The sequence below is a fragment of the Clavelina lepadiformis genome, chromosome 2 (genome assembly GCF_947623445.1).
Source record: "Clavelina lepadiformis chromosome 2, kaClaLepa1.1, whole genome shotgun sequence".
Classification (NCBI taxonomy): Eukaryota; Metazoa; Chordata; class Ascidiacea; order Aplousobranchia; family Clavelinidae; genus Clavelina; species Clavelina lepadiformis.
In genome coordinates this window covers 8,677,194-8,697,921 of record NC_135241.1, presented here as the reverse complement: position 1 = coordinate 8,697,921, position 20,728 = coordinate 8,677,194, and the positions used below count along the sequence as shown (strand labels likewise).

General features: G+C 33.9%; 1 protein-coding gene across 1 annotated transcript; it reads left to right on the top strand.

Moving 5' to 3' along the window:
- The first annotated feature begins 2,407 nt into the window (after positions 1-2,407).
- On the top strand, positions 2,408-19,691 carry LOC143446877 (integrin alpha-6-like). Its single transcript, XM_076946729.1, has 28 exons — positions 2,408-2,573; positions 3,871-3,969; positions 5,262-5,395; positions 6,086-6,165; positions 7,032-7,167; positions 7,410-7,526; positions 8,092-8,205; positions 9,398-9,511; positions 9,634-9,721; positions 10,600-10,719; positions 10,921-11,101; positions 12,644-12,801; positions 12,978-13,103; positions 13,298-13,379; positions 13,518-13,664; positions 13,744-13,899; positions 15,361-15,470; positions 15,656-15,824; positions 15,909-16,075; positions 16,207-16,361; positions 16,447-16,577; positions 16,838-16,976; positions 17,235-17,302; positions 17,778-17,894; positions 18,056-18,184; positions 18,325-18,423; positions 18,500-18,625; positions 18,892-19,691. Exons 1-27 carry the CDS (start codon positions 2,476-2,478, stop codon positions 18,605-18,607), a joined length of 3,342 nt encoding a protein of 1,113 aa, XP_076802844.1. The 5' UTR covers positions 2,408-2,475; the 3' UTR covers positions 18,608-18,625; positions 18,892-19,691.
- Positions 19,692-20,728: the final 1,037 nt, after the last annotated feature.

The window sequence follows — 20,728 nt, the reverse complement described above, 5'->3', positions numbered from 1 at the left end:
TGAAGAAATCAATTTATGTAGCATAAAGCTAAACAAAGCAATATGTTGTTGCCAGCAGCAAGTAATAAAGTGACCGTGTGAAAGCAGCTGTCGAGGTACAAAGCTGGTTGTTATTCTTGAAACTGAATGTATAAATTAATCATACGACTAGCAAGCAGGTTAAGCTATTTTCTGCTGAAACTTCAATTCAAATTGACGCCCAACTTATTAATATCGTTTACGGCCAAGTTTTAAATATAGTCACATGAGTGCTGTTATGTAATTCGGTTTTAAAACTGGCATAACAGACATCCGATTGCGCACATTACCAACAAGAACAGTTTCCTAACTTTGAGTAGACCCATTGAAACGTTTCTTGGGTTTTCAGAAAGAAGCCCCTTTGTCTACTTGGATAATTAACGTGACTTACAGGGTCCGCTTTTAGCCGATTGTATCTCATTGGGCCCGCGCCACGCTACACTTTATAAAGAAAAAACGTGTGATGCAGAGCAAACAAGAATGGCAACTACTGTTGCAAATCGAGCTCCGCACTTTCTAAGACCGGTGTCGTGCCAAATAGTGACCTCCCGCCAGAAATTAATTCCCCTTTGTGACGTAATAAATTCAGTGTCTGATAAAGGATTTGATTCAGTAAGTTCTGTAGGCTACTTGTGTATGGAGCTTTTTGTGTATTGAACCAATGAATTTATTACGTCACAAAAGGGGGTCACTATTTGGCACGACACTGGACTTAGTGTATAGCTTGTAGGAACTATGCGAGCCGTTTTTCGATTCCCAATTGTGCTGACTATATAATACCTTAAACAAGGAATGAACGATGCTTGTTTCTGTTCAGTAGTCCTGGTAAAAAACTCTATATTTGGGACCGGGACTCTAGCCGAGCGTTGAGAAGTTTTTGCCGAGTTTAAGTCGTGCAAAGACTTTACACAGTCCGAGGATAAAGATTGTGACAGCACTGATGCCACGCCTTACCACCAAGTTCCAAGATTACAAAAACTGTATGACTCCAGCCAGAGATCTTACGTTGCAATTACAGTATAGCGGGCGGCAGCAAAAAATGGTCTATTCTCATTGAAATCGTCTTACATTCGGCAACTGTATTTTCCAATAACAGCTTTGAATGAGCACGTGCTAAACTGACGATGAATAGCAGCCCGCTATCTTTGAGATGCGCCCTGTTATTTATGACGTCACATAGCTGCACATCAGTACAACGGCCTGCCGTCGGTGACATTAAGTGGTTGCTTTCCAGTCTTTTGGGTAAGTAGAGGGACGGGTCATAAGCAGAAGAATGGGCGCTATTGTTGAATAAAAGCTTTTTTCAAATAGCACCCTGCTATTGCTTGCTGCTAGTTGAATAGCTAGTTGACAAGCTGCTGGTGGTGATTTGCATCGCTAAGATGTAGTGAACAGTAGGCTGTGGTTTGCTTGAGTAGCAATCACTTCTTGGAAAAAATCTGCATCAAGCACACATTTTGCTGAATACCTAAACTGCCATTGATTACGTCACAAACAGCTGTCTGTCAGTCATTGAGCAGCAAGCAATAGCAGGGTGCTATTCGAAAACAGAAGGCTGCAGCACCCGCTCTTATGGTTACGACCCCTCTCGCATTTTGGGCTTGGCTTAAGTTGGCTGTAGTAGGTTTGTAATTTCTAGTTTGTTGCCTAGCCTAGTAACGCGTCGGGTATCACCGGCGTGAACTTTCTGGTTAGGCTACCGGTACGCTCTGATGATATCATTTTAGTGAGATATCAAGTTTTGTACACTGAATGTATGTTATTTTTATATTTTTCCATGTTGATATGTTGTTATAGCCTAGCCTATAGTTGGTGGGCCTACGGTATATAACCATGCCCACAAGCAGAACGTATAGTAGCCTGGACTACAACGCCTGAGACTGTAAAAGTTTGAGTGGTGGTGGTATCAAACTGAAAATTTAAGTATAGTATCATGTTTTTTAAATTCAGTCCTCAATTGCCAGTGGTTTTGATCTGGGGTCCGCAAAGGTGGCGGGTAATTTTGAGTCTCACGGACTGGGTTTTATTTAAAATAGGTGTATGATAAATGATAATGATAGTTTAGCGGTATCGCAAATAGAAGTTCTATGGCTACTAAAAACTTTTATTATTGTTTGTTTTGCCCAGTAGGATTAAGCTGCTACCTACTTTGGTGTCAATAAACCATTAGTTATAGACTACGTTCTTTCAAATGTAGGCCTATATAGCCTAGCTTGTTAGTTACATCAACAGATTAATTTTCAATTTGTATATTTCATGGCTTCAATTAAATGCTTACGTAATTTGATAGGTCCCGAGTTTTTTGAAATGGTATTGTAGTAAACTAAGCTAACTGTACGTAAGATACAATATGGTATATGTAGGCTGAACTTTATTTTGTTATAGATTTACAGGAAAGATGTCTTCTAGGGTTTAAACTAAACTAAGATCAAAATTACGTTAAAATTTGTAGCTAAAATGTTGTTTACAAAGTCTTGTTGCCAAAAGGGGTTGTTTTATTACAATTTGCTGGCATCAATATTTTTTGTTGGTTATTCTTTTAACTTAGAAGAAAGGTAAGAAAAATATTAACCATATTTATGATGAGATATAGGCTAGGCGGTCTATGTAATAATAAAATGTGCTCAATATTTAAATGAGCAGGCGTCAGAATTGATTCATATGATTTAAAATAAAAATATGTTTGCCTCAAAATTTGAATTGGCTGGGCTCAAATCTGTGTTTTCTTTGTTGGCACCTGTGCATTTTCTACTGCTCTTTTACTCCTTCATTTTGGGGTATAAACCACCAGCAAAGAATCTAGTGTAGATCAAAGGTTTTATGTCCATTAGCAACTAGCTGTGTTTTTGCCAGAAGTTTCTGTTACTTATGGTTTTGCCAATAAATTTTGCAATAATTTGGACAAATATTTGTACGTGTTGCGTGTTGTTCTTGGGAGTATCTGCTCCATGGAGTGGGACATATTTTACACATGATTAAAATAATCTGGTTGATATTTTTCGGGAGAGCTTCAAATTATTGTAATTTGTAAGAATGCTACTCTTGCCTTCCTGATTTGGGCAATAACATTTACATCAGCTCCTCCCTTTTTATCAATGATATGTGCTACCCAGGTAGACAAAAAAAATTTACCGTCTTTAATGGTTTGCCTTTTATCGTGATGGTGCTGTTGTTTGTTTTGTTGATTTTGTTGCCTAACTGTGAGAATGTACTTGCCAAACACTACAGTAGGTTTAAATCTGCTGTTTGGTGTGTGGCAAGTGGGCAAGGCCAAATCTATTCTTATCAACACCAAACGATAAAGTGTAATTCACACGTTCTTGATTTTCGCTTACAATGTGATGCAATTGTTGAACAATTTACTTAGTTTCAGAAGATATATATTTAAAAGATGACGGAGAAACCTCAAGTGAAAGCAATTTGCATATTCTGTTATCTTAATTTTCAAGCGAATATGACCTGTGTAAATGTGTAATCTTACATATTTAATTGCAACTGTCTGTTATTTATTTAAATAACTGTCAAAATGCAACACTGAATTAAGTTTGTCTAATTGCAACCTATGATATTTGTAGTATAGCTTTATGGATGTTTGATTTTAGCACGCACATAATTAATGTGAGAAAAAATGTTAAATATGTCTGTATTTTTTCACTCAAGCGCAATATTTCTGTTTTTGCTGATAAAAGCTTAGCTTTATGTTTTTTCCCAAGCCTTTGTAATATTTTGCAACATAGCTTAATTTTAAGTTATAAATATCTCTATTCACTAGGTGCAGTTATCAGACTGTATGTTTTAATTTATTAAGTTTTATCATTACCATCATTTTATAGCCTATTGTTTTATATTCAGAGCACCTTTGATAAAGCATGGAGCTCGAGGGAGTTTGTTCGGTCTTTCGGTAGCTGAACATCACATTCAGCTAAATTCACATCGTTCCGGAGATGCCTTGTGAGTTCATTGTTTATCTAATGGTCTAAATCTAGCTAATATGATGCTTGTTAACTCATTGCTGAAGGAACCTATTACATTACCTTTCTATATTTTGAGTTATTCAAAGATAGTTGGTTAATAATTTATATTATTATATGGACTTTTGTGGTAAGCTCTCAAAGTGGGAAGCAAGTACTAAGACAAGTTAACTTTAAACCAAAGAGGAGTTGTAACTAAATAAACGGGAAAAAGTGTTTCCAATGATATGCTGTGTTTAAGTTAGTTTTTGCTGATAATGCATCTCAAATGTTTCATTGATGGCTACCAATTGAATCAAGTAGAGTAGTGGTGGTAGGCTCTGAGTTAACACATGTTAGATTGAATATGATATCGCAAGTAGGTGATTAGTTGCGCTTGGTGTTTAAACTAACTAAAGTGCCAGGTATTCTTGAATCCTGTATGCATTTATAAGTAAGTTACAGTACATCTAATAACACCAGTGTCATGCATGAATTTCAAAATGTCATAACTGCTGCTTCTTCTGTCATAATGAGCAACAAATAATATTTTTGTGACAAAATTTTGGCAACAATTGTGTAAATCAGTGGTTTTCAACTTTTTTCATACAGCGATCCATTTTACAACCCAATATAATCAAACTACCCCCTTCCGAAACTTCCACCCAAACACATGTGATGCTGTTATGCATTCACAAAAGCAAAATAAAAATGACTAAATGATATTGCTGTTGAACAAAGACTCATGTATTAAATTTATACACATTGACAGCAGCATTAATGAGATGACCTTAACCTGAGAAATATCAGCAACAGGATTCCTGCCTAACATGCACTGCCTAAAACAGTTGTAACGGTCATAATGACATTGGAAAAGTAGGCTATGATGTTTCTAGGGTGTCCTATTATAAATGGTTCTCTCATGAAATTTAACATTATTTATAAATAAATTTTACTGAAATGTTTTCTATGGTACATCGAAAGCTACTGGTCTAAACCAATAAATTGTATACAAATTTTTCTCCAGTTTACTTACTGACAGCTTAATTTTTGACTTAGGTCAACTTGTTTCAGCACCTGTCCTTTACTTTAGTCTAGCTTGACTTATGTATCTAAAATTATGGAGTTAAGTAAAGTTGGATTAATGAGCTTCCACTTTCACTGAAAACCTGAAGTTATGTTTATACATGTCCACTGTTTGTATATCAAGGTTGTTTGTTGTCATATGATAATTGTTGGAAGTTAAGACTTCAGCTGTAAATACTTTATCATGAAGCTTATTGTGTTCTACAGAATATTGGTTGGTGCTCCCGTAGCTGCTGCACAAGACTATCAAGGTCCTAATTCTGTCAATCCAGGGGCACTGTATAAGTGTGAAATTTCATCTAGCTGGGATGATTGTGAAACTGTTGCTGTTGATAACTCTGGTATGTAATACAAAACATCAATTGATGCTACTTGTCCAAAGTTTTAATGAAGTGTAAAGTAGAGATAATGATTCATTTATCCCATAAACATTAGCACAGCTCTGCAGCATATCAACAGCTAGGGAAGCACTTATATTAGGTAGTTCTTTTCTTGCTTTTTGTCCTAATTGTTGTGTAGTTTTGTGGATTTTTACTTAACTTTTGTTTCAGCTCTATTGTGCTTATTCTTTTGTAGCAAAGTATCAGGAAAGCATGCTTCAGTGAGTAGCTAAGTAATTCATCATTTTACATAAACAGTGAGTGGTTATGTAGTTGTACAGTTAATGCTTTCAGTATGAGTCTTTTGTAAGAAATGGAATAGTATAGCTATTATTCGTTAATTATGAGTTGAGAAATTATCCAAAATTTGTGTACATTAGTTAAAAAAAGCTCCTTTAAATATCATAATTGTCAGACCTTTCTACTTAAAATAATTGAAAAGCCTTTTTATGAGAAAATTTCAGATGCAGAAATAAAATTTAATTAGATTACTATTTAATGTTATTTTTCAGTTTATTGCAAACAGTTTTGATCTGTCTTCTCCTAATGGTACAGTATGTTGATATATTTTATAATATGAAAAAGCATAAACACTCTTGGACATATCTAAAGTCAATTATTGTACAGTAAGAATTTTATTTTAATTTTCAGTCAACACAGCTGCACTTAACAATTCTGATCAGTGGCTTGGTATTGCCGTCAAGTCTCAAAAACCAGGAGGAAAAGTAGCAGTGAGTTTAATTTTTGGGTATAATTTTGTACACTTCAACATTGCAACAGTTACCACATTTGTGGTTCATTTTTTTATGCTGCTTTAAAAGTATTGAGGTCTCCAAGAGAAAATTAACTGTTTTTTTATCCTAACCAACCTAATATTATTATTCTGGGTGAAAGTTTTTTTTAATTTTAACAGGCAAATTATGCATTGCAACAGCAAGTGATCCATGAGTTATCTGTCATTGATCTGTCTGACCGCTTTTAATCTATTATTTTATTTCATAATATTAATATTAAAGCTTAATGATTTGCTTCATGTCATTTACAAGTGTGTCTACGACAAAGGTCTTTGCCTGGCACTGGCAGCTTTTGGTAGTTTTTATTGACCCCACCAACTTTGATCAATATGTATTGATTATGATAACTCAAAAAAATTCTTCATAAATTTAGATCACTTAGGTGTATCAAGTAATGTCATTTTGTGGACCTACTAAACTAAAGTTTTCTGAAAGTCATTCTATTTAGAACATAGTCTAAGTGCTGCAGAGTATTCGATTGTTTTTTGATTTTTCATTTAACCTATATAATACTTATTTGTTGCATTTGTATTTTAATTTTGTGTATCATATGATGTAGTGCATTATTTGCAAAAACATATAACTCTATTAAACAAAGTTTTAATTTGTTGTAAAAGTGAGTTATTATTGAAGCATTTTTCATACTTCCTTTATAACACTGTTTAAATGTTTGTATTCTCAGTATTTTTTTTCTAACTTTTGTTTAAACATAAGATTGTTTATTTTTCACCACTTTATTTGTAGATCCTGTAAGTCTATCTATATCTTTGTACTAGTTTTGTTCCTTGTGTTATGCTGTTTAGGTATGTGCTCATCGCTATACGTTTCGTGAAATATTAACCAGAGGTATAATAGCCGCAGAACCACAGGGCCGTTGCTATATGCTTGAAAATGATTTGACTATGGATACTTCTGAATTTACCCAAAGACCTTGTGATGGTAGGCTAACATAGCTCATATTTCATATTTTCATTACATGACCTTCATATTTTAATCCCATAGTTCGTATTTCAATGAAAAAATAATATTATTTGCCATTGCCAAAGTTGGTATCGGATCTTGTATGAGAGCGTGTTTCTTTTTAGTAACTTTATTGTTTCAATTATGTACTTAACGGTACCTGTTTACCACTTGTTTGCTTCAGTTACTAAAGTAGTTTTATACTTTCATTGCTTGAAAAGGTGAACCGAAGAGTCACAATGCTTTCGGATATTGTCAAGCTGGAACATCTTTTGACTTTGCTAATGACGAAACTGATGATGTAATCATGGGATTGCCTGGTACATTAAACTGGCAAGGTAGTCACCTATTTTAATCGGGTTGTTTAATTATAGATAGCTTAATACAGTCATTCCGCATAATTTGAAGTTAAATTGTTCATGGAAGTGAATGTTAAAAAACTTTTACTTTCGAAGCAATGTTTCCCATAAGAAACAATGTACTGAATAAATCTTTGTGCAAGTCACCAAAAATGCAGATTAACAAAAAACTCATAGTTTAGGCAACAGAAACTTTCGTAAATACCCTAATTTGTGCCCAAAAAGCCTAATAATTAGAAAAGTAACATAGAAGAAAATGCCCAAAGTTGTATTTGTCAATTTTTTTTCAGGAAAAACATATAATTGAGTAGGACATTTGTAAAGCATGTTAGTTAGGAATGAGCCTGTAGAACCAAAACTTGAGATGTTGCATATATCACCAGGGTGGATGATACAGTATAGGTGAACTTGAATACTAACAACGGCAAGCCTGAGTACAACAATGCCAAAGCAATTTGTTTAGCAAACTGCCAAGTGCTTTTTAGATTCAAATTCTTATCTAATTTTAAATTAATTGTATTGATTATGTCTCTATGCTACTTAGGATCCATCCAGTCACAGGAATTAAATCCAGCTCTTGATGTCGGAGCTCTTTTTGGAGGAGGTGGTGGAATTTGGGTGAGAGATGTTGCAGAAATAAAACAAAACAGTTATTTAGGTAAGAATAATAATTTTTACTGAAGTAAATTGTTTTTTTTTTTCTTGAGTAGTAGGTTTATAAATATTACATATAATATATACGCATTGTCTTTGAAACCATATATGCAATGTGACCAAGGCATCTAATTTATTATATGCAAAATGTTTGCAAACTCAAATTTGAGTAGGTTTCATTGTAAATATTAATAAGGATACAAAGTAAGCAAGTAGTACCAGTTGTTCGAATGCTGTAAATTACTAAAGATGTATGCTTAGCATTGACATTATTGCATTATGACTTGCTATCCAAGTGTTAAAATCATAAGTTCTAAGAACTACGACTACAAATTAAGACCTCTCTTATAGCCTGTTTCCATGTCCACTTTTTAGGCCTAGTACTAGGTTTTACTTCCCATATATGGAAAGTGACGCAACTTATGCAGGCCTAGTACTAGGTACAAACTGTGGTCATTGGGCCTAGAAAAATAGTTGACCTAGTATTCACAGCCAAGCCTCTTCTTGGACATAGAAACGGGGCATTAGTACACCTGATGAAGCAAACTGATGCTTGTGTCTAGAAAAAAGTTAATCGTAGAGTGCTATCAAATACTCAGCTTTTAATTATGTTATATATGTACATTGTACAGATTACAAATTCAGAGTTATTTATTAAAATAAGGTATCCATTGGTCATTTACATAAATTTTGTATAGATTTATAAGAGCGGTTTCCAACCTTTTGGGCAGTTTGCAGTGCTCAATCAAATGATACTACATTGTGATGTCATAATGCATATCGTTATGTTATTTTTCCTGATTTTATGTCTTATAAAGTGTTATGTATATGTTAATAATTATATTAATCATTCATCTAAGACAGAAAATTTTCTTTTGTTTTAGCAGTTGCTCAGTATATTTTATGCAGTATATTTACAGCAAGTATATATATATGAAAAGTATCATTATCTTGCCTGGTGACTTACATGATGTCAAAAAGTATACTGTGCACTGGTTTAAAATGAATCAAAATTCCAATAAAAGTGCTTTCATCAAGACAAATTGACTGTATAGCGGGCCGCATTGTAAAACTGCACCGCAGGCCGCATAAATTTGCTTGGCAAGTTGCAAGTTGGGGACCTCTCATTTAAAAATATGCCAGATAAAATGTTTCTATATCTTAGATTAAAGTAACTTCTTTTTTCATCTTAATAGGTTTTTCTGTAGCTTCTGGGCACCTTATTAGTGGCACGAAACTGAACTTTGTTGCTGGTGCACCTAGAGCTAATGATACCGGCATTGTCGCAATATTTGAGAAAAACCCTGAAAGTAAGCTACCACTGGCACTAACAGTTTTTTGCTTCAAACTTGTCTAAGTATTTTTACAATGACAATCTTTATGCTTTCGATAAGTTTGCAATAGAATGTAATTGATGATATAATTGTCACAGATGCAATAATGAAAGAGATATTACATGGTGAAATTCTCGCCTCCTCCTATGGCTATGAAGTGAAGGTGTTTGATTTTACTGGAGATGGGTATGTTGATAAGATACATGCACTTATGACTTATAACTGATTTTTTTACTGAATGATCAGTTGTATTGTAAAACTGTTTGCATTATCAGTTTGTTCGATTTTTGCAAAGTGAGTCATGAATTTTGTGTAAACATCAATTCGAGTGGGTGTGTGAGATTTTAAGAGCTAGACAGTCTGATGATGTAAATTGAGAACTATGTGGAGAGTACTAAGTGTCAGGCCTATTTATGTCATCATTAAAAGCAGTATCTTTTACAATCCAAAATTAGAAATATATATGTTTATAATATTATTTATCAGTCATGTCAAGTCATCTCATATTAAGTCTAGTGATGGCTTTTGGGTTGTTTACTAGTTTGTTCATTTATCTACCATAGCTGCTTTTATTTTGTATAATGATCTCTTTATTTTGCTAAAACACCACCTTAAAGATACAAATGGATAAACATGACGGACACCAATTGTTAAGTATGTTTTAAATTAATAGTTAGTATGTTATAAAATGGTATTGCTGTAAATAGTAGTGTCATTTTTTATGAAGAGTTAATTAGCTAGATAATTTTAGTATCGGCGGGAATTTTTTGGAGTACCTTAGCAGTTGTATACACTCATAAGTGATCAGGTGTTGGTGACATAATTACCACCTTGTTCAAAACTTTTAATCGCAAAGGAGAAAATGATTTTTTATAACCAGCTTGATTTCAGTTGTGGACATGAACCAGTAAGCTCTTCTGATAAATTGTTTCAAATAAGATTTTAGTCAGACAGAAGGTTAAGTATGTCTTCTCAACTGCATGTTTGTGGCTTGTTTCTTGGAATGTTAATAAACAAAGAATAAATTGTGGCTAATAAAAAGTAATAATATTTCATTAATTCAGACGTGAAGACCTTATTGTTGGGGCACCACAATATTATGATCGAGAAAAGAAAATTGGTGGAGCAGTGTATATTTATATCAACAAAGGAACTGAAAATATGGGACCAGATCCAACCAAAATGTATGTGAATAACTACTTAGTTGCATTTTATATGTATGCAAAATTTTGTTTTATTTGTCACCTCTTTAACTGTTGCAATCTATGATATACAAAAAAATGTTGCATTTCAACATTAACCAACTAAACTAACCAAAAGGTCTTTGTATTGAGTGTTCTGGGTGTAACTCTTATTTTGTGCATATGAAGTATGGGCTTTTTTAGTTTGTATGGTGATATGGAATCTGCATTTGGAAGCTCTATTACAAATCTTGGTGACTTGAATATGGATGGAACAAATGACATTGCTATTGGTGCTCCTGGCGCTAATGGAGGTATTGGTGCTGTGTTTATTTATCATGGAAATGATGATCCAAATGAAGGAGTGAATGATGAACCTACTCAGGTAAAATAATATCACTTGTGTGTAATATACAGTTTTTTATTTATTAAAGAGTTTAGCCATATCTATTTTGCTTCAGCATGGAAACTTTCTTTTTACAGTATTACCAATCCTGCATAGTATTTAATACTATATGCTATGAGTTGGGATATTTTAAATGAGCCGTAATCCCATTAATCAGATCAGATGGATAGACTCGAGTCAGGTTTTTCAAAAGACTTGACTTGTGTTTTAGTGATTAGAAGACTCGACTTGACTCGTGTTAGTGTATAAATTTTGGTTGACTTGACTCAAGTCCCAAAACAAAATATTTCAAATCGTTGTAAAATCAGTTTTTATAGTTGTGAAAGAATCTTTTAAAAAATCACTACACAATACATTCTATTGAATGTGCAAAAGCATCAGAAACGGATAAAATAAGATTTTATGCTTATATTTACGTTACGAATCTTCAGAGAGCCGTTTATTAAATTATCGATCTACAACAAAAATAAATGATAAATTGTAACTTGGCATGTGTTAAGACTTGGACTTGGACTTGACTTCATAAATGTTACTGACTAGACTTGACTTGACTTAGGAATGTGATTAAATGACTTAAATAATGGTTAAAAACAGAAATTAAGGCTGTCAAGACCTTTTAGTTAAAAGATTATAGAAATGAGAGATTGCTAAATAATGTTAATGGTTCTGCATCGATCTAATAAGGTCACAACAAAAACCTAGCTTACATGCCACAGAATTGTGTAATATTAAATATAAATTTCACATACCATAGTCATGGTCAAAGCAACAGTTTCTGGTAATGGTAACAACGCTCGTCTAACTTTGCACCAAAGTCAAGGTACTTGAGGTAATTGGCCCCATGAAAATATGCTGAATTTAATATTTGTCCTGAGGTAAAAATAAGTTAAAATTAAAATTAAGACACCTTGGGATAAAGCATTGATCAAGTAAATTTCTTTTCTGGCGGCTGGTATTAGTGTTGTAGAATTCTCGTAATGGCTCCACTGAAAATAAGTTTTAAAGTGAAGATAAAACACTGTGAACGCACACAGTTAGTGACGAACACAATCAAACCGTTACTAATTTTAAACAAATAAAAACTTTTTATAGCTAACAATCTCTTTATCGTGCGTGTCACTGTCATGAAACGTTTGCATTTCACCCAGACGGAACTTACCTGTCATTAAAGTTTTAGCATTCAACTAATCATGTTGCACTGCGTTTTTGCTGGTGCAACGTAAATGAGTGCAACCATAATTTACTGATTTATTGGGAATGTTTTGTTTTTTTCACTGTATTTTCATTCATCGATTTATAAATCTGCTGCTTTAATTTAAAAAATGCCACCAATCAACATTACTGATCTGTTCTGTTATTCTCCTTCATGAAACAAATCATTTCAAATGTTGCCTTGATTTCACAAGTTCATGCAACATAACATGACAGAAAGCTAACATTAACAACACTTACTTCAAATTCTACATTTAAAATATATTTATAGACGTGTTTACTTATTTTACAAGATTTATTGTCTTTCAGGTTTTGAATGGGAAAGATATAAACAATACTGCTGCTGGTATTTTGCAATATGAAATGAAGGGATTTGGTTATTCTCTCAGCGGTGGCCTTGATATGGATTTTAATGGTTATCCAGACCTGCTTATTGGTTCTTTATCAGACACAGCTGTACTTTACAGGTTTTTAAAATTTTGTATAACAATAACTATACTTTTGACTTTTTGAAATGTGCTTATGGGTATTCAAAACTAACTTTGAAGATAAACTTTTTACTAGCTTAAAAACATTTCTCTCGTTGTGCAAAACATTTCAAAATTTTTTTTATTAATTTATATTTATCTACTTTGCTGTACAGAACACGTCCAGTGGTGGATGTGCATGCCTTTATAAGTCCGTCTGTTTCTACAATTACAATAAATCCTGATTTAGCAGAAAACACTGTGATTGTCTCAAAACTTGGTGAACAACATAAATTGGTCACGTAAGTTGAAACTGTTTGTACACTTTTTCACATGGTATGAGTTATATATATCTAATAAAAGGACGCATAATTTATAACAAAAGAGTTAGCATAAAATTGCTTTGTAATTTACATATTTTTGTTTAGATGTACAACTGAAGATTAGTAATATTTAGCCTATTTTGCCTTTAACACAGTTTGCTTTATCTTCACAGATACAACATAAGTCTTTGTATGAATTACACATCTTCTCCTGATTCATTTGATGAGCCTGTTGATATTGAATACACTTTGAAGGTATTTTTGTATGATATTTTAAGTGTACTTTAGTCCTGTTTTCCTGCGTAATATCTTGTATGGTTTGCCTCAGTTATCTTTTTTGCCTAAAGGTGATTCATTTTCAGTTTGTCAATGTATGTATAAACTATTATTTAGCTCGATGCGGAACGTCTTGCAAAACATTTGTCTTCGAGAGCAACTTTTATTCCATTGGAGTCGCAAGCAATAAAAACGGACACAATGCAACTTTTTCCACAATCCCAGCAGAAAGTAAAGTGTACTGAAATACCAGTATATGTGATGGTAAGTTTTTGTATGCAAATATTGTTAAATTGCCAAGGCCTTGTTAGAAATTTGAAAAAACTTTGTTTTTGAATTTCAGAATAAAATTCAAGATAAGTTGTCACCAATAGATATGTCTGCTACGTTTGATGTTTTGAAAAAAGAAATTAACCCGGACATGTTACAAGGAAAATTGTTGTCCATAGACAATTATCCTATATTTAATAAAAATGTTGCCAATATAACCACATCACAGGCAAGTTTTTTTAACAAGTTATCTTTGTAAGTAAAAAGGTTAAACATGTGTTTAAATTTTAAAATATACCTTGTTTTTTATTATCCTATTAACAAGTACAAAGATAGAAAAAGTAAATATTTAGGGCCCGAAGCCCCGAACTCGAAAGATAATCCTAGTGGCAGTTTTAAAGTATACTTCGTGTATAAGCCCACTTTCGTTTCTTTCCCTGCAAGGACAAATGATTTCCAAGTAATTATTAAACTTTATTCATTGTATCGTTTTGAAAGCAAATTATTATGAGGTATATTTATCACCGTAATTAAACTTTCGCCTAAGCTTTAAGGTCATGAGATTAGATATGAATTCAAGTGCGTAACTTGCATTTTTCTTAGCTGTGCATCTTATCGTTGTTGCAAGTGGATAGCTTCGAACGGAAAAGCTCCCGTGATGTGATGCCCCCGATTTTATGAGCAGATTTTTGGTTGTTGACCAGTCATGTTTCAAATGTGTCAGCATTGTCATTACTGCTTTACCTGTTACATACAACTAACTATAACATATTACGTCAAGTCACATTTTGTTTAGACATAAAAGCGATTGCAAAGAAAAGGCCGTGCCTACTATTGGCTAACAGGGGACACAGAAAATTCATTATTCATTCATTATATACCAATAAATAAGTAATTCTTGCACAGAGAACTAGACCTATTTCATGGTAAAAGATCATTCCCGCCGAAAGTTTGTTTAAAATCCAGCAATCGTTATAAAACTTTGGGGCCGTGCATCCATACAAAGACATGTTTTAAGTCTGTTTTCAAGCAAACAGTTGTTTTGCGTGGTTATTTTCTTGAAGTAGAAAATAAGGTAATCCCGATGTTGAATGCTACGGGCATGTATATTGTATAGTTTTCAAATGAATCCGAAAATTGAGAAAAGTTTTTGTTGGCAGAAAACATTTCAATTATGTCAATCGTCAATGATTTTGTTAGGCAAAATTTCATACTTGAGTTCCTCTTCGTTATATAGTCTGACTGTTTATATTTCAGGACTTAGGTACAACAGTCTCAGGCCTTTTTACCAGAAGTGTTTTGATAGAAATATAGCATGAAAATTTTTGCAAAACAATACTAGGTTTAACGTAAAAACCCACTGCATTTTTTTGCTGATGTTTACAACTTCAAAAGTGGGTTTATACGCAAGTATGTACTGTATTTTGAAGCCTGATTTGAGCTTGAAAAGGCTCAGTAGCTGCACTTGCTGAATGAATCAAACATGCAGATTGTATGCGCGACAAAATAAAAATGACTAAATAATTCACAATTGGTTGTTTTTTGAAGGATTAATCATTACTATTGAGCTGGAACAGAAATATATCCTTACCCTTAATTAGACCTGAAAATTTTCTCAAAGTTATTCTCATAGTATACATGAAAAACCTGATCCCAACTTTCATCTCTGACCTCGTTTACATGTATTTAGGTGAATATATCCAAGAATTGTGGACCTGATGAAATATGTAAAAGCAAGTTGGCTTACAATGCTCGCTATGTAATTCTTCCAAAAAAATCAAAGAAATGGCTGCCATTAAGGTATTTGGACACCACGACTTTCGTATTCTTGATATTATGGTTTCATAATTTTTCACATAGTCAGTTGCTAAAAAAAATTGCATCAACAAATAATGCTGTTGCCATCATCGTAAAAGCATCTATGTTTTGTGTTATACTTTAATATTTAATTTAAAAGCTACTTTTCGTTGTAATAATCCATGCAGCACTGGAGAAGACGGGGATCCATTACTTTTGGTTGGCAATCAAGATGAGATTGGGATAGAGTTTGATGTTAGCAATCCCCACCCTGCAGAAGATGCTCACCAGGCTAAGCTGTTCATTCTTCTACCGGATTTTTTGATATACGTTGGTTTCCTAGAACAAAGTGCTATGGTAAAGAAATACTTAGTCATTTGTTTGTATTATAATTTTATCATTTTTGTTAACAAGTATTTGTTTTTTTGAACTAAAATTCAGGCCGCTACCGTGTCATGCAATAATGCACCTGGAAATACATCACTTGTAGTATGTGAGCTCGGCAATCCTTTTCGCACAGACAGCTCACTTCTTGTCACGGTTAGATTAGAAAATGATCCCAGACTCTATGAAATGGACAAATTTGAAACAAGGATGAAAATCTCAACGTAATGCTCACTTTTTTATGTTAATAGAATGAGTTTTGAAGTTTTATTTGAAGTAAATGATTAAGGTTGATGTTCATAATCTGCGATGTCTTATAACCTTGTCTTATAACCATAGTTTTCGTAATTTTTAGGTCAAGCACTCAGCCGAAATTGGACTACAAAGCCTATCCAGTGTCAGTTCGGGTCCAAGTCAGTCTCTCAGTTGATGGTTTTACAAATGCTGATCAGCTTCAATTCAGTGGAGAGGTGAAGGGTGAATCTGTCATCAAGACTCCCCAGGATGCAGGTACACTATTTTTAACAGCACAATATCCTCCAACCGGCCAACCTTTAAAATTTCTTTCCTACCGTAAACTTTAATCGATTCATAGGTTCTATTGTCAGTCACACTTATGAAATTCTCAATTATGGCAATAATGATGTTGATGATGTCCACGTAAATATAAGTTGGCCACAGCAGATTAGCAATGGGAAATGGCTGTTTTATCTCCTTGATTTTGAGGTGCTGAATTTGTATGCATTCTTTGTTGATCTTGTTTGTATTAGTAGAAATTCCTAACAAAACTTTTTTATCTTATGCATTTTTCCTGTGTTTTTAGTTTGGATCGAAATATTAATTTTTTAACAGCAATAATAATAACAATAACATATGTGTACATAATAAAATAAAGTCAATAACGATAATAATAACATCACTTTTAATCTTTTTGTGTCGTACCTTACCAAGCTGTTGTGCTATTTTTATCGTTTAATTTCGCTCAGATCTCAGATGCCGAGGAGCAAAACAGAACCTGCTTTATTCCTGAAGAGTTGATTAATCCACTCAACTTGCCATATGAATCAAGCCCTGCTAATCTAGCGTCAACAACGATTCGAAGAAGAAAGAGACAGGCCGATTCTGGTGGGTACAACCGGTACATATAATCATAGCATCGTGGATACATATAAACATAACGCGTTTGTAGTAGAAGGCTGAAATGTTATTTTTCAATTGAAATGTAATACAGTGTAACATGTATGATAGGATTTATTTATGACACAGCAAAGTCATAAACATTTAATTTGTCATTTGCTGATAAACTCAAGAATTTATTTTCGTTTCATCAACTGAGTCACATTATGATAAGATATTTCGGAGCAGACTTATTTTTAAAATTAGGTTTGGAAGTTGCGGTTAAAATTGAAGAGTCAAGCAGAGATCCTCCATCATCTTCATTCCAAGTCTTGGTGGGTGGTATCTGCTATTCCGTATAGTCTATAACAGTATAACTATTAGAATTGCTACAATTTCCAACTCTAAAGTGTGAAAGTATTTATTACGCCACAAAGTTAAGTGTTAATTTTTGATCTTAAGCAGTTTTATAATGATTCATGTCATTGGCTTGACTTGAATCCAATGTTTGAAAACGCTCAATTTAACGTCAGGTTAAGGTAGATGAAATAATCAAAGATTAATGCTTTAGGTGTCAAGAACGGATTTTTTATATTAAACTTCAGTAATCTGAAAAATTATCAATAAGGCAAAATTTAAAGCCACCTTTATGAATGGTAACCAATTTGCCGCAGTACTCCAAGATAACAGCAGTGTCCTATCTTGATTTGAGTCGTAACTTAGCTTAAATCCACTTCAGTTAAAGTCGTGTTGTGAAGTAAAATGATAGATGTTGACCCAAGAAAATATCTTTGTCAATTTGTTACACAGAAATGTTCGGGAGGTGCCAGTTGCCTTAACTTTACATGCCAGTTAGGAACAGTGGTTAGTGACCGAAAAGTGTTCGTAAAGCTCACAGCTGTTGCTTGGAATAGTACATTTTTGGAGGTGCGTGTCGAAATACACTTTACTAATTTTTCATTTGCTATTTTAACCTATTCCTATACAATATGTGTCGGTTGCTTTTTGTCATGTTATTAACTTTAAGTCTTTTATTCCAACAAACACTCTGAATCTATCTAATGATATCGCTATATCTGCAAAATTAGGAATACTATGGTGTTGCCGAAGTGCGTGTATTTTCCAACGCACAACTTTGGATGGAACGTAGTAATGTGCGTTATGATGGGTCCTCCCAGTTAACCACTGAACTAGCCACAAGCCTTTTAGCCCATAAGGTATATACGTCTGTGGACATAAACAACGTCTTATTATAAATTTATAGCCAAAGTCGATTTATATTATTTCGCATTTTAGCACTATGTGTAGAACCTAAATTTTCCCGTATTTGTGTTTGTTATATTTTCGTGTTACCTAGATTGTTCAACCCGAAGGAGAAATTAAGTGGTGGATTGTTGCAGTTGCTACGCTTGCTGGCGTCGTGTTGTTGGTCATTATAGTTTTAGTCCTGTGGAGGGTAAATGATTTAGTCTATTGTGATAGACGCAGTCTTTGTAGATAGGCAACAGCAATATGTATTTTTTCAATTTTAGTGCGGCTTTTTCAAACGTCGAAGAGACTTTGGTGATTATCACAAAGCACGACGCCATAAACAAGCTTCGCAAAAAGCTGATGAAACTTCCGACAGAATGTTGTATTGAGAGTGACACAGTTTGGAGGTAGGACCCTGCTAATTTTTTCTTCCTATGCCAGGGTCGGTGAAATTTTTGTATTGAAATTCCGCATTTAATGCAAGACATGATTGCCTTCATTCGCTCATACTATGAAAAGTTTTCTTTCGTTTACTTACCGGTAGATGATATTTCCTGGTATTAGTGAAGCTTTGCTGTTGTTAGGGAGGGAATATATTCTGTCTGTTCGACTTATCACAATATGTTTTTTTCACTGTGCAACTAAACTGGAAGAAACATTTCTCCATGTTTAGTTTGTCCATCGTTCGTTCCGCATGTTTCTCCATCACAGATGGATATGCCTCTTGAAAGATGCACTTTTTTGCTTTCGCGAATGCAGGTCTTCTTACAACTGCAAGAGTTTCGGACTCAATGCCAAGAAAGTATTACTGTATTAAAAGTCCCAAGTTTTATGTCTGTGTTATGTCGATGTTTCACTGCTGCGCTTACGGAACTATAAACTGCATGAGTACACTGCCTGCCATAGTTAACAAAATAATACATATCGTCTAGTTGCACAACAGACGGTGTTCTTTACCGTCAGTACTATTTTTGTTTATAATTAAGTATGCAAATTGTTTTTGAAAAGCATGTATTTTACCAAACCTTTTGGCGGTGATATAAAAGGCTAATAGCATTTAGTGCCATTATGTATTTTAAGGTCCGAACTGTTGTAATTGATTTGAGTACGCTATTTTTGGACTTAATTTAGGTATTATTTATAGATATTTTGTATTATTTATAGAAAATATACATAAAATATTTTAGGTTTAGGTGTCTTTTTCACATTCACATCATGTTGCTAGAGTCGTATTACATTATAGAAAAATTCTTTTACTAATTCATGTGATTTATATTTCCGGGTTGTGTAACCGTTTATAACCAACTGTCATTTTAACGCTTCGTTTCTGCGGACAGTGTATTGTGTGCTAAACAATTTATTTTCAATTGCTGCGCTAGTATTGCAAGTGTGTTTGGCTTTGTTTTGTGTGCCTAACGATATCCAACTTTTGCGGTTTTCCAACTAATAAATCCGTTAATAGTTTGTTTAGAATTGGCTGAACCTATCTATGATTTTATGTTACAAGTATTGCTTTGACGGAAGTTCTACCTAGTCATAAACTAAACATTGAAGCAACAGCAGTCTTGTTTTAAAGAGTATTTCCCCGTGTTAGTCCAACCTGCAGTGACATCTTTTATGTACTGATTAAATCATTATTTCGATGTAGTTATGCATAGGCCTAATTACGCCCCAACAAAAAATGTAGGAGTTTAGTTATACATTTCAAAATGTGCTTACAGTGGTGTTGCTTGTAGGAGAGCAGTCTTCCCCTCGCCTAGGAACAGTGGCTGCTTTTGAGTTTTAGTGTAACGACCGCAGCTTAGTTACGCACTTTTAGACCTTACGTTAATTATTATTTGTCCGTTTTCAAATAAATGAATTGGAAGTACAAAGTGAAATGGACCCTTTCCGACTTGCTGTCTGAATGACAAGATATTTTTAATTGCCTATTAATGGAAACTTTCCACCCACTTTCTTTTTCAAAAGGCAAACCATTTAAGGCAACGGATTTGAACCCAGGTAAATAGCATATGAACTCCTTTACACGGCAAAAAATATGTTGCCAAGTTATTTTACAGCGGTTTGAAATTTTGAATCCTTCGCAGTGGACTTCTTCCATATTACGTGTAAATACGTGGTCACTGAAGCATGCGTAAGAGCTTGCTTGTTATCTGCAGTGCTTGTAATTAAAGTAAGTAATTCAGCTCCTATTTACTGCTAGTCTATTACTATTGTTTTAAACTTTGCTTCAACTGCAAGGCAGAATTACATCTGTAACGCGCCTCAGATACTTTGAGGTATCATGCTTACGCAACTTATGTTATATTGTTTATCAATGTTAAGTCTGTGATGTCTTTGTTACGCATACTATGTGACGATCTCTGTGTTAGCTGGGGAGTTCTGACATTCATTCCACGTGAAGTGACCTTTAAAATAAATCAGCTTAACAAACGCTACAGATACTACGAAAACTGTTACGTCATCTGCTATGCTGACCACCTAACGTGACATCATATTGAACAAAACAA